The sequence below is a fragment of the Nilaparvata lugens genome, chromosome 7, assembly GCF_014356525.2.
Source record: "Nilaparvata lugens isolate BPH chromosome 7, ASM1435652v1, whole genome shotgun sequence".
NCBI classification, from domain to species: Eukaryota; Metazoa; Arthropoda; class Insecta; order Hemiptera; family Delphacidae; genus Nilaparvata; species Nilaparvata lugens.
Genome location: NC_052510.1, coordinates 26,577,640 through 26,593,116, shown reverse-complemented (window position 1 = coordinate 26,593,116; position 15,477 = coordinate 26,577,640). Strand labels below are relative to the sequence as shown.

At 36.2% G+C, this 15,477-nt stretch overlaps 1 protein-coding gene across 2 annotated transcripts in view; it reads left to right on the top strand.

The window, feature by feature from the left end:
* LOC111046650 (dual specificity mitogen-activated protein kinase kinase 7) overlaps positions 1–15,477 on the top strand; it is a 41,083-nt gene that overhangs the window by 20,355 nt on the left and 5,251 nt on the right. The window contains exons 9-11 of one of the 2 annotated variants that reach the window (XM_039432405.1): positions 1,693–2,037; positions 8,630–8,911; positions 14,920–15,183. In XM_039432405.1, coding sequence (XP_039288339.1) covers positions 1,693–2,037; positions 8,630–8,911; positions 14,920–15,112 — 820 coding nt within the window. In that variant the 3' untranslated portion in view covers positions 15,113–15,183. The remainder of the gene's footprint in view (positions 1–1,692; positions 2,038–8,629; positions 8,912–14,919; positions 15,184–15,477) is intronic. The other variant, XM_039432406.1, reaches the window with a different exon arrangement.

Genomic DNA, 15,477 nt, shown 5'->3' with positions numbered 1-15,477 from the left:
GTTGTAAAGTGTGTTTGTTTATAAGTAAGACGGTTATAACGTTGTTACAAGACATCATATTTTGAACGCAGCCGCGGTGTAGAGGTAGAGTAATTGGTTACTGGCCGAATGTCTCTCGGATCGAATCTCGATTCCTCATTTTTTTGTTCTTAATTTTTCCCCTCGAAACGTATTATTATAAATTACTTTTGAAGGAAGTTGTTTTCTTTGCGATTGAACTTGGATTTCATCAAACATTATTTCATGTAAAATTTTGCAACTAATACAAATTAAATGGACATGGGTTTCATGCTGTATCATTGGAATTCATAAGAAAAACATGAAACAAATATTCTAGGTATTTTGTTTGTAATTGTGGAAACAAAGAGCTGTCTGATTCAAATTGAAGAGGATCTTAATCGATATTAAAATTGATGTATTAAAAAAATCAATATGATACTGTGAGATTTCAATTATTATGTCTTCTTTAGTTATCTATAATATAATAATGGAAAGAATTCGCTTATACACGTACGGGATAGGAAATACATCAATGATGCATTATCACGTCTGAACTACTGGACTGATAAACTTAAAAATTTACATATAGATTTACCTTAATTTACCGAGGATGGTTATAGGTCTATTTTAGATTCTTCAATATTTCAGTACGTCAAGTTATCAGTTTGTCAAGTTTTTAATTTGACCCTTGCGAAGCACGGGTTACCTGTTAATAACTAATAAAATATGTTTTCTAGAGCGAAATTTTATAGAACAAAATATGTAGAGGAAGATTTTTAAAATATTTTCGTTCAAAGAACGGTTGAATATCTTGAACGGTTATTAAAATACAAGCGATATAGCAAAACCCTAAATATTTGGCGGCCATCTTGTTTTCGAGGTGTTTTCCTGTGATTTCGTCTTATCATCATCACGATGCTAGACCTAACGAAGAAATTGAGACACATTTCACGGCTGTTACCCAAAAATTACCACGGAATGACATTTGCTCCCGGACCAATCTGCAAACATCATTCTGTGTTATTTTATTCATGTAACATTCATCAGTACAAATCCATCTTGGAAAGACTGCTTAAATCTATCTGTTGCATCATGTTTACAAAACTCTTTGTTGCACACTTGAACGTTCATGATTATGGTGTTCACTTACAGTTTATTGCAAATATATGTGTTGCTATGATAATTCGATGTTTCATAATATTGCAAAAATCGTTGATTTATGCTATAAATATGAGAGGTCCACGATATAATGGCAGTGAAGGAAAGTAGAACAGCTTTGCCGATTCTCTGCCTTATATAGAGGGTTGCTGATACTGGCGTATCTGATGTAATATTGACCGTTCATTTTTGATTAAAATGATCAATATTTACTATGCCAAAAAAATAAATTTTCAATGATACATTTTCACAGTTATGTTTAGATAGTTTGTTGGTTAATTCTATTTTCACTTTGTACAAAAACCATCTGGCAACGTTGCGAAACTAGAATAGGATAGCGCGATCTGCTTTGTAGAATGATATACAGGAATAGCAACACCAATGCTGATTAAATACTGCCGTTATAATGTGGGCCTCACCATAGAACTGGTGGTAACTTGCAGTCCATTGCAAAATATATATGTTGCTATGATGTGTTATGTTGGCAAGAATGTATGTAGTTGTGTGAATGGCATACGTGTGTTTGATTGGCAGACTGGGCTCGCCGTTGCCAATGCGCAAGCGCAACACCTATGAGGGAGTCAATCATTTCAACCATCATCAACCACAACCCCAACCACAACCCCAACCGTATTACCACCACCACAACCAACAACCGTATTACCACCACCACAACCAACAACCGTCTTCCCTGCCCCTCTCCACATCCTCCTCCTCATACAGTCACCACCAACAACAATCTAGTCCGTACACTCACCAGCAAAACCATGTCCAGTACGGCAACACCAGTCCTCTGCCCCAGCACCGCTCCCTCAACCATCACTATCATCAACAACATCAGCATCTGCAACACTATAGCTTCCCGGTCACTCATCATAGGTAAATGACAAGGCGCCATCTTACCTACAACCTACTGCATGCTTGTGAGGGTACAGCCTTCATTAGTCGAGCAAGATTTGGCTAAAGCACCGTTTTAGAATCTCGTTACCGATTTTGTCACTGATGATGCTGTTTTCATGTACCTTGACAATTTATTCAATACTTATTTGTGCATCTAATGACTCGAATGAAACGTTTTTGTGTTGGAACAGTTAACGCCCGGCTGATGACCTCCACATGAAAATAAATTTGTTACCGTCTTCTAATTTATATATCATAGTATAATGAATTATAAAAATCTTCTACTCTATATTATAAGTATAATAAAAATGAATATTAAACCTTTCTAGAAAAGCAAGTTTGATCTCTGGAAAGAACTTGAAATAATTAATGTAATCAAGTAGACTCTGAACTCAAATAATATTTGTCCTTACAATGGGCACGAAAACTGATGATAAAAATAGAACAGAACACAACTGACGCAAGAATACTAATTCATGTGGACAAATGGAAAAAACTATTGTTTATATGTAGGAATGATACAAAGCACAACTAACTTGAACAAGTACTATAGTAATAATGTGACTTGAATTCACAAATTTTAAAATTCAAATAATCTTTTGTTTCAACAATATCACTTCAACATAACTCATTTCCATGCATAAACGCTTTAAAGACATACGCATAGAGAGGTAGACACTAGATCGATAGAGATGACCTCTGAAATTCATATTTTTCTCGGTCCCATCGTGTTGTCGGATTTCTTGTTATCTAGATTGAAAGGGGTTATTTATTGAGGGGTTCAGCCCCTCGATAAAAAGTAGTTCTGTACTTCAGTTATTTTGTTCCAGAGAGTAAAAATATAATAATTGAAAATTTGAACTCACCAGAATACTATGTACTGTACTAATATTAAAATAATTTCTAAAGAGTACAATAAATTTATTATTCTTATTCAATAAAGTATTTGTATGTAGTATGAGAACAGTGACATCAGTAAACGAAATTAGAAACTGGAGCGTAGGCCAAGCTGCGACCACACTTTCATTTATCATATTTTTTTCCAATAAATTATGAAACAACAATGACTGCCTTTTTGACGTTTCCTGAGTATGAAGTGGAAGTTGAAAAAAATTGGGATGTCGATATCTATATCCGTTTAAAACTAACTTATTGTAAATAATAGAATCAAGCACAGCGGGTAAATTTGTTCTTACTCTGATTTTGAAGGTAAATAAAGAAAGCTGGTGATTTCTGCTCACATAATCGTTACCAAGTGAGCAAGTAAACCTGAATTTACCGTGACTGTGTCCTCTTTCATTTACTTCAATGTTTTTGATTTTAGAACTATGTAGATGTCGACCGCCTCTGCGACTTACTTGCTCGACTCTTACCCTATTTGAGCTCAAAAAGCATGACTGATTGACGACTAGTGTTTAGTGTAGGTGCTAGATGTTTGTAGGTTTCATAATTAGGCTCGAATATGGTTTAACCTTGGTGAGGTTCTAGTACATAATTCAAGGTAAACTTATAAATTGAGCATAATAGTTTCATGCTTTATGCTCATACTCAATTTGATTCGAAGCATGTGTAGAATCATTACTACCCTGAAACCTGGTTTGTAGTGAGACTCATTGCATACTGTCAGCAGCATCTATTAATGTTTGTGCTAGAGTACATAACCATCAAAATAGTGTGAAGAAAGAAACATGACATGTACGCTTCCTTATTCAATTCCATTAACAATAAAGCATGGGTCTCACTGTAGATCAGTTGCAAGGCAATCAGCTCTTCACCTGTTTATTCAGAGGCATTTAGTTCTAGTCCGTATGTTTTGATATAACTAGTAATTTGCGACATTACATTCTAACCTAATGTGAGCCAGGTTTACAGTCCATCTTCACATTTTAGATAATTTTCACTGTCACATTTTCATTTTTCCACTGTAGCTTTCCTGCCATCACTTGACATTCCCATATTCACTTTTTAATAGTTTTCCAGTCGGTTGTGCTTGTGATAACAGTGAATTAGTTAGATCTATAGGCTACAGTCAATGTGCGATCAATTACATCTATTCACTCACAACAATACTGCTAATAAATTAGTATTAATTTTCTAAATATGCTCTCTTAGTCCAGGCAATGAATGTTCAAAAAAGGGTATAGAGGGAAAAATTGGGAAGACAATTTTTGACCCAGCAGCTCTGTTTAGGGTAGTAAGGAGGTAAACATATCAAAAGTCCCCACCCCTACCCATTGTGCTAAGGGGGTGGGGGTGGTTTAAAGGTACCATTTTTTGGTTTCTCACATGAAACTCAAAAACTATGTATCCTGGGGACTTGGCTGTCATATAACAAATTAAAGCTCACATAATTTCCTACAATATTCATTCCACAACTTTTTTTGTATATTCTCTAGTTTTCGAGATATCCGCTCTAGAAGGTGTGACATTTTTGAAAAGAATACGTTTGCCATAATTTTTTTCTATTTTTGCTCTTATAACTTTTTAAAAATCGATGCTGATTATAAGCTTATAGAGCATTGAATTCTCTTCAATGTGATGTATAATTTCACACTTACGAATTTCCCTGCACCTTTTGCAGCAGCTTTAGTGTTGAGTATGAAATTTCCATTTTTGCAACAATAGACCAATTGACATATATATTTGAAGGGAATATTTCGAACAAAATTTTTGACTTTGCAGCTCTGTTGAGACTAGTTAAGAGGAGAACACATCATAAGTCCCCATTCCTAACTCATGTGCTAAGGGGATGAGGGTGGTTTAAGTTGCTTTTTTCGGAGTTTTGCTTCCACGCTCATGTCTTGAGAACAATGCATTCAACCGACATAAATAAAAACTCAAAAATGAAGCTTGATAAATTCTCTATACTTTTTGTTCAGTGGAATTTTGTGATATTCCCAACAGTCCCCGAGATATCCTCTCTTGAAGTTGTATTATTGAATAAAATAACAGGTTTTTATCCAATGTTTTGCTCTTTCAGGTCGTATAACTCTCTAAAATAAAAACTTATGCTTATCGTGGGTCTGTAGAGCATTGAGTTACCTTTGAAATGATGTATTATTTCACTATTTCAAGTTTTTCTTTCATTGTTATAGCAACTACAATGTAGGGGGTGAAATTTTCATTGCTGCAACAAGTGTCAACTCAGCAGTTCCACACCTTCAACAAAAGGGATGAAGATGCACTCTTTTGCTATTTTCACCTACTAACTAGACCGAATTAAGCTGCAAAGTCAGAAATTGTGTCACCCCCTTCAATAATGTCGTTGTCAAACGATCAATTGTTGCAGCAATGAAAATTTCACCCCCTACATTGAAGCTGCTATAACAATGGAAGGAAAACTTGAAATACTGAAATAATACATCATTTCAAAGAGAATTCAATGCTCTACAAACCCACGATAAGCATAAGTTTTTATGATGCATTGTTGGAGAGTTATAAATAGCCCTGAAAGCGCAAAACATAGGAAAAAACCTGTTATTTTAACAATTACACAACTTCAAGAGCGAATATCTCGTGATCTGTTGGGAATAGCACAAAATTCCACTGAACAAAAAGTGTAGATAATTTATCAAGCTTCATTTTTGAATTTTTAGTTATGTCGGTTGAATGCATTGTTCTCAATATATGAGCGTTTTGATATGTTCTTCTCCTAACTAGTCTCAACAAAGCTGCAAAGTCAAAATTGTGTTTAAATCATTCCTTCAAATTCCTTTGTCAATTGGTCTATTGTTGCAAAACTGGAGATTTCACACTCAAAATTAAAGCTGCTGCAAAAGGTGCAAGGAAATTCGTAAAAGTGTGAAATTATGCATCAAATTGAAGAGAATTTAATGCTCTATAGTCTCATAATCAGCATGGATTTTTTCCCATCGATTTTTAAAAAGTTATAAGAGCAAAAAATAGAAAAAAAAAATTATGGCAAACGTATTCTTTTCAAAAATGTCACACCTTCAAGAGCGGATATCTCGAAAATTAGAGAATATATACCTAAAAAAAAAGTTGTGGAATGAATATTGTAGGAAATTATGTGAACTTCAATTTTTTAATGACAGTCAAGTCCTTAGGATGCATAGTTTTCGAGTTTCATGCGAGAAACCGAAAAATGGTACCTCTAAACCACCCCCACCTCCTTAGCACAAGGGGTAGTGGTGGGGACTTCTGATATATTTACCTCCTTACTACCCTAAACAGAGCTGAGGGGTCAAAAATTGTCTTCCCAACTTTTCCCTCTATAACCTTTCCTTGACTGGACTATTTGGAAACTTCCCAGCTCATTATTATTAATAACAAAGTAGTTTAGCTATTTCATAATCGATAGCTATCAATACACAAATATCAAGTATGTTCATCCATTCTAAAATCTTTTTTTTTCATAAAGTTGAATATTGTTGTAGTTGATAAAAAAACTGGATGATTCTTGCAATAATATTTTCTGAAAATATAATTCTTAGTCAAAATTCCACAGAATTTATTTGCAAATAGTATTGGATCCAAAAACCAACATAATTGGTTTATTCTACTAAACTTAGCCCATGACTGTACACTTTTGGTAACTGTTGTGAGATTCAACTTTATAAAATTGAATATTGTGAATGAATGTTCAAAATTTAATTGAAAAGCCTTTAGAAGTCGTCATTCTTATTTTTTTAAGAATCAGTATCTATAAAAAATTCAAGTTTTGTCGATAAACATTTGATATTCAATTCAAACGCCTTGAGAAATCGGCATTCTTTGACTTGAAGTTTAGTAAATTATGTAAATGTTGAAGGAGAGGAATTTAGAATAAGGAAAACTTGAGGTTATTCTTACCGTTTTAGTGAAAATATTAACTTACTTGTGGTTGTAATGAAGCATGTTAGTTGCATGATGTAAAGTGCATGACAAAGTAATGAATGTGTTGTGTAATTTTGTTAGAAGACTTTAGATATTTTTATCGCCACATTACTAGACTTTATGTACATACAGTATATAAATATACAGTATACAGTGAAGCATGAAAGTTAATTTTGAAATTTCAATGTGATTATTAAGTTTTGGTTAAATTTGTTATTGTATTATTTATTTATTCATTCATCAATGACTTGAATATATATCATCATAGAATGATTCCAGTATTTTCAGTATTTCATGACAAAATAATAAATTGAATTTTTTATCTAAAAACGTTCTTGTTATCCAATGGCTATTTTTTAACCTGGATTCAACTGTTGGGGGTTTAGAAGAAAAATATTACACTTTTCTCGAATGGGCTCTTGTTAAAATGATTGATAACACTGTGTTTTAAAGTTACTCTTGATATTGAGTTTATTATTATAAATGATGTTACTGTATAATAGGTTCTGTGCTTCCTCAACATAGAAGTATTTGAGTAATTCAGAAGTAATTAAATATCATAACTTTAATGAAGTTGACTGTCATTTATGCGAGCATCATGGACTGTTTGTGAGCCGTTAGTTTAAACAAGTTCAAGTAACATAGACTGAAAACCATCAATTTCTAATCAAATCATTTATTTGCCATACAATAAATACGTAATATTCAAAATATTCAAAACATAATTTATAAGTACCTAACATTCGAAGTTCTCTGTTTAATTCAAAATTTCCCTCACTGATTTTTGTCTGTGAATCATGGGAATATGGAAATGGAGGGTGTGATCATATTGAATGCAGATATGTGCAAGTGCACCGTTGGTGATGCATGACCAAGCGAGCAGATGATAAACAACATCTGGAAAAAGCAATAGGAACACTCACACTGAACGCAACTTGTAAGTGCAAGCGATTCATTGCTTCGCAAGTGCAAGAGATCAGTGTGAGCAGCTACATGCAAGTCACAACTTGTTTCAACGGCACTTTCCAGATTTTGTTTTCGGCTCATGCATGATCTGACGAGCACTTGCACATGATATTTGCATTCTATGTGATCACATAGTTGAGTTTCATTGAGTACAATAACTACCTTTTTATTGAAATTTAATGTTTATTAGATTATTCAAATTCTTCCATCTCATCATTTGTAAAATAGTATCACATGGAAACCATTGATTTATGAATTACAAATAAGAATGAATTCTCATTTTTGATTCTACTATTATTATGCGATAGTTTACCTTGTAAAGTAGGTTGTATAAGATGAAAAAAATGAAAGTGTTCATTGAATTCTTTTGAATTTGATTATGATTGTTCAATATTCCCAATCAATTATCGTAAGAAAGTGATTTGTAACGTAGGTAACTTAACATCTACTCTTGGATCTTGGTTTGCCCATCTAATAACGTACTTGGGAATCACAATAAGCTCCGTTTGACGCGTGATGTTATTTGAACCTTTGGATCCTTGAATCCGTCCTTTCAAACATAACATTACATCTAGTAGTAGATCAAGAGAAATATGTCAATTTATCAACAATTTTAATTTTTATTTTTATTTGTAACTAACATAAGTAACTAATTTATAACGTAGATAGAATGAAGAGAAACCATCAATTAATTAGAGGAATGTATGCAGTTAATGCAGTTTAATAATTGTGACGAACAAGAAAAGTAAAGTAAAGATGTAATTTGCAGATCAACATCAGTGTCGCCGTGTCGCCAGTACACGACATCGACATCGACGTCGGAAGGCGTCAGAGTGGACGAGAGCGGCAAGAAGCGCTACTCGTCAGGAGTCAAGTTCCAGATTGGAGGCATGGTCCGACACCCCTCGCCCTCCCCTGACCCCCCTCCCCGCTACAACCGGGGCACGTCTCCTTTGCTGATGGGCAGGCGCACATTCCTGGATGGGGGTGGCGGCGGATCGCCTCTGCCGTCTGTACGCAGGGATAGTGGATCGCCGTCGCTCTCCAGAAGGTACCACTATATTATAATCCCTATATTATATCCCTCTATCATACAGAGTTGGTGAAAATTATGGAAACAGCTTAATATTTCTTTAACAAGGTTATTTTGACAGTGAGCCTGATTGGGGATCCTATTCAAATTAGAAAACTTCTCATCTGTCTTCAAAATCTCGGTCCGCCATCATGGAACCGCCATTTTGAATCAAACTTTATTTTTTTGAATAAGAAGGTAGTTGTATGATACCTGTTTTCGATTCAGGATTTCAAGAGAAAATGATTGGCGAAACCCGCTCATCGATATATCTAAAGTCTGTGAGAAATTACTTTTAACACGGCTCTTTCTCGAAGACGGAGAGGTCCAATCCTCTATCCTTCACTAATCACACTCCCACAACCTAGCAGCATTCTCCTTCTTTTGTGTCTGTGTGAGAGAGCTCCCCTCCAGCTATTGCTGGCAATGTTCCAAGTCGTTTACTGGTCAGCAGGTATATTGGTTTGTGTACGTTACGGAGATGTGATCATCACAAAAACGTAAAGCGAAATGACACGGCGCATTCAATTGTGCGCAGAATGTCCGTCTGTGTCTATGCTACAAACTGTGGAAGGAGAAATGGGTTTCTCCTCTTCATGTTAAAAGTAATATCTCACAGACTTTAATTTCAAAGTTATTCACATTTGAAAATACCAACTTGATGGCGGATCAAAATTTTGAAGCGACAGAAAAGTAGTTTTTTAATTGGAATAGGATCCCCAAAAATCATACAAAAATTAAATAAATAATCTGATACTGAAAATCTGATATAGGCTATAAAACTTTTCAAAAGAGTAAAATTTGATAGTTTCGATTTTACTACTTCGAAATTACTACTTAGATTTTCTGTGTACTCATTTATTCCATTTATGTATGATTTATTAGTATTCACGAATGTTGATAACTTTTAAACGGTTTGAGATATCAATGTGCGGTTTTCTTCATTAATTTTCTCTTGAAATTCTGCATCGATATAATAATCATATTCTCCAAATGAATTTTATTTCAAAATGGCGATTCCAATATGGCGGACCAAAATTTTTAATAAAAGTAGTTTTTCAACTCCAATAGGATCCCCAATCAGACATAACGTCAAATTTTCGGCGTACTACGGTTACTTCCAGCCTCTCCTTACCTATGGGTTGCTGTTTTGGGGCACGTCACCAGAAATGATCAGAGTGTTCAGAGCGCAAAAAAGAGTACTTAGAATAATGCTGAAGAAACCACCTAGAACATCATGCAGAGCATTATTCCGAGCAACAGGGATACTCACTTTGCCTTCTCTGTATATTCTCGAATCCGCGGCTTTCGGCCTCAAACACGCATCATCGTGGTCAAGAGGTGCCGACCCCCACAACTACAACACCCGATCGAGAAACTCATACAGGATACAACAACACAGGACGGCGTTTTATGAAAAAAATCCTAGTCACATCAGTAAGAAGATACTCAACTCCCTGCCTCAACACCTTAAACATATGGACAATTCAGTGAATTTGAAAAGTAGACTGAAAGAATGGTTGAAAGAAAAATGCTTCTATAATTTAAATGAACTAATAGCTTTAAACAATGTATAAAATTTTATTATGTAATTGACGATTGCCATACAATTTTATTGTACATGCAGTGATGGAATAAATTCAATTCAATTCAACTTCACCCAACTTTGTATCACAGATTGAATAAATTCGTTCCAATCATTAATAAAATTAGAATTAATTGTTCAATCAATAAAAAAGAATATAGGCTTATATGTCCACCGCCGCCTTAGGGTGTGTGGACAGCTGAACGGTCAGCTGTTTCAAGGTCCGCGTTCTTGAGGTGCTAAGGCCCGCCGCAAAGTAGACCCACGCTTATCCACGCCTCTCTAAGAGCCTGTTCACATGACAGTGATTCACGCTCGGTTGTCGCGCGGTTGGCCAACCGAGTGGTTGCCAGGTATAGTGAAATACATGGTGCCGTACACATGCATCGCTCGGTTCTAGTAGTCGCCGGCGAATCGCGGCGGTTGTAGTCTCCAGTCCAACCGCTCGGTTGCCGGGCGGTTCGATATACTAGAGTAGGCATGAGAGCGTACACATGTCTTCAGTCAACCGAGCGGTTTCGAGCAGAGCAGTTCACATAGTGCACATTCTATTACAATTTCATTCTATTATATTCAGTTTAGTTACTTAGTAAGTTCAGTTTAAGTTTGTTTGTAGAGGATCATAAGACAAACAGACAGATATTATATTATTATACAGGTACTAATTTATTATTAGTAGGTACTGTATTCCATAGTAGGGTGGACACAGAAATGTAGACACAGTAGACACACGTTGGGACACAGAAATTCAAACAGCTATAACTTGGACAGAAAAATTCTTCATTTTTCAATTTTATATTGATTGTATTTGCTTACACTTTCATGGCAACTGCATTGATTGTCAATTGCAAAAACAAATTGTTGGTAGTGTCCCAACCTGGTTTTAAGATCGGCCCACGATGGGACATCCTTTGCCCAGGTTGGGACATTGAATTAGGTCATGTCAGAGGCCCTGATCAGTTACGACCTGAAAACTCTGACACCAGACCTGAGCCAGCCAGGTCACACGATATTATTATTTATTTTTATTAGAAACAATATTAGAACATGAAGTACTATATAAAATATGTCTCACTTATTTTATACAAACTACTCTGCTGGCTTCTGGTCGGGTTTTTTCGGCTATACTAGGCTTTTGTCGAGTTTTTCGGCTAAACTCGGCTTTTGTCGAGGTAGCGTGGAACGTGGACCATGGGTTAACTTTGCGGTGACAGACCGAGCCCAGCGTGTGGGTTCGCTTGACCTTGAACGTGGATAAGCGTGGGTCGTGGATTGCGTGGGTGTACTTTGCGGCGGTCCTTACAGATGAACACGCGTATTTCACTTTTCATCAGCTGATCTTCAGCTTATAATATCTGTATTTGTACAGAAATAGTCCAGGCAATGAATGATCAAAAAAGGGTATAGAAGGAAAAGTTTGGAAAACAAGTTTTGACTTCGAAGTTGTGTTTAGGAATGGTAATGAGGTAAACTTATCAAAAGTCCCCACTCCTACGAAATTTGAAATTTTCGAATGTTGCAACAACTAATCATTTGACAATGAAATGTCATAGGCTCATGAAAGACTAATGTTGTGTTCAAAGCCACTGATCGGTGATTGAGCGATGAGATCGGTCAGTGAACGTGGCGCTGAACGAAGCACTGTTTGGTCTAACTCAATGACCTTAAAGATGCATAGACCCACATGAAGCGCTAGTGTATTTGAAATTGAAATCGGTCAATGGGGGGACAACCTGGAAGATTATTACATTCCAAAGACCTTGAAGATCTTTATAATCTATAATATTACAAATATAAATATATATAATATATCTCGCGCTAAAATACCTCAATGGCATCCTTCAATTTCAAGTAGAGCATTGGGAAGGTATAGATATGCATTGTAGGTCTATACCTCTTCAAGGTCTTTGGTCTAACTGTTAAGAAAAATGTCATATCCGCTCATCGTACTTTTCTACCGATTACTTGCTGAACGTAAACAGACATGGCTGAATATGAGGTGGTTTACATTTATAATGGACTACATTATAATGTAATTGGGAGCAGAGAAATGCATGATTTCATAAATTCAATATCATTTAAAATATTATCAACATTACCTTTCAAAGCATTTAAAATAACTCCAATCACTTGACGGTTTTTCATTTTAATTCAATTCAAATATTTTTATTCAACAAATGTACAGATACATTGAATAACGTCATACATAATAAAATAACAAAACACACAAAACAGTCAATAACAAATTCATCATAATCAAATATGTAAAAATTCTTCAAATGAATATAAGGACAATCCTATCAGATATTTCTTCAGCTTGGCTCTAAAGATTGTCAACTCCTCTATGGATTTTAAATTTCGGGGCAGCATGTTAAAATATTTCTCTTCCATGAAAGCTGTCTTCATTTTGAAAAATTCTAAATTTTTATTTAGAATTCCAAATTGATTATACAATGAAATAGGTTAAGTTCTAGTTTTGTTTACAAATATGAGCAGCAGAGTAAACGTCTGTCAGTCATGACTAATGAGCAACCGTTCAGCTACAGAATACATACACGATGGAAAGTATTATACCAAAAACCAATGAATTTTACATTATACCAAGACTTGAGTGCACCAAGACCACCTCTTGAAAAAAATTTCAATCTTTGTGCTAATTAAATGAAATTGATATCAACAAAAAAAAAACACCTACCTTTCAAGATGCCCTTCCGTTTGGAATTCACTGATAGACGCGACTTTACGATTTAAATTTAAAAAATCAAATTATCTAATGAATCGGTTCAAACTTGTCTTCTCTAATAATACAATTTTTTTTAAACTGCCCGAACTGCGACAGAAAAAACTGTATTATAAGAAAAACTCAAACACTGCCATATTTACGTGGACCTCAAACCCCCTGTGGGTCGGGGGAGCTTTGAGTCGAACATTGCACTAAAGAATGTGTTGAAAACCATAATTCACCCACAGTATCCCTGCTTGTCGTAGGAGGCGACTAAAAGGGACCCCAAGGCAACTCCAGAAGTTTCCTTGCCTTCAAACTCACGGGATCTGCCCCATCAGGGTAGTTTCGGAGGGGTAAAAAGAAAACCCAAGATACCAGAGATGGGTGAAACTCCAGGCACAAATGTAGGTCAAGAGGCTGAGTCGAGGGTGACCAGATGCCCTAGAGGCAATTTGGCGACTCCTCCTTCAGCGGAAGGTCCTACAAAAAAACCAGGAGTGGAAGTCACGTAGGTCACGAGTTTGTGGAGAGACCAAAACTCACCACTGATCAAATAAGGGCGGCCATTCAGGCAAAACTTCTTGGGAGAGGTGAGACTTTTGACCCTGAATAGTTTTGGAGGGACAAAAAGAAAAACCTAAGAGACCAGAGATGGGTGAATGTCCAGGCACAAATGTGGGTAAAAGGCTGAGTCAAGGGTGGCCAGCGCCCAAGAGGGAACTTGGCCGCCCCTTCCTCAGCAGAAGGCCAGGAGGTACTCCTGATGACCTACTCACGTAGGTCACGAGGACTAATCAGTCTGAAGAGACTGCCAAGCATATCACACTGGATTGCGACAAGCAACCAGGTAGTGATTGGGATGTTAGAGAACAGCTCGTTGCTCTTGTAAAGGACACAGGTATTGGTTTGCCTAACTAACATACTACTTGAGAACACAATAGTTAAGCTTCGGTTGACGTGTGGGCTTCTTTGAACCTCTGGATCCTTGGAACCGTCCCTTCAAAAATAATAATAATACGTGGACCTCACTTTATTACAATGCTAGGCTTTCTTTCAAAATGGCGGATTTTGGCGTCAGGATACTAGCCGACTTTCTATTCTGTGGCTCAGCGCCACAGATCTGTAATCAGGTTTTTACTGATCATAAAAAAACGCGATGGAATTGATCAGTGGCGTTGAACGCAACGATTGTCATAGGCTAGGCTCATTGCCATGTCATAGGCAATGGAAGATCACTATAGGCTTATAGTTTTATAACTATATAGTTTAACTATAGTTAACTATATAGTATAACTAATATAGTTTTATAAGCCTATTTCAATTTTTCAAGATTTCAGTAGATCAAGTTTTCAGTTTTATGTTTTCAAATTTTCAATTAGATCCTTGCGGAGCACAGGTTATCTGTTAGTCAAAAATAAATGAAAGCGCAGGAAGCAAACTGAATCTCTCTGTACTATGATAGTGTTCGTGTATAGGGGTCTGTTTCATAAGTCACAATTTCAAAAGACTTGTTACTTTTTCTGTATTTTTTATTTAGCGTAAATAATTCTCAAGTTAGTGGAATTAATGTATGAATCTAAAGGATTAATAAATTGATTGCATTAGTGGAAAATCAAGTTATAAAAATAAATAGATGTATAAAAATTGATAAGAGAGATGCGTTTAATTTTGTTGTAGACACGTATCGCCATCACCACCACAACCACCCCCGCGCCGCCTCTCGTCGGAATACAGCGGCGGGGGCGGTTCAGTGCCCGGCTCACCGCAGCACAGCTTCCGCCCCCAGACCTCCCGCCTCCATCACACACCCGAGCCACAGCGTCGCATCTGGACTGCGGGGGCGGCAACTGCCGACTTCCACGACCTATGACAGCCGCCTCCAGCCCCACCGCTCTTGTGATGTCTCGATGCCGCCTCATTGGCTGCCCACTACATGTGCAGGTCTGTACGTTTCATTCAAATTGAATAGATTTATTTCCTTCAAAATACAAACAAACTAACAAAATGCACATAATATGAATTGGTAACATAACCTTATTCAGACGGGCTTATCAACTATCTTTCTCGGGAGAGAAATAGTTTTTGATTGATTCTGTTGCTTCTCTCCTAATCATGCTGCTGATAGACTAAATAAATTAATATAAAAACTAAAATATGAAATTTACTGTAGATGTAAAGAAAATTTAATTCTACTGGAAATTAGCCCTCTCAACTATAAGAACTCATTTATGCTGT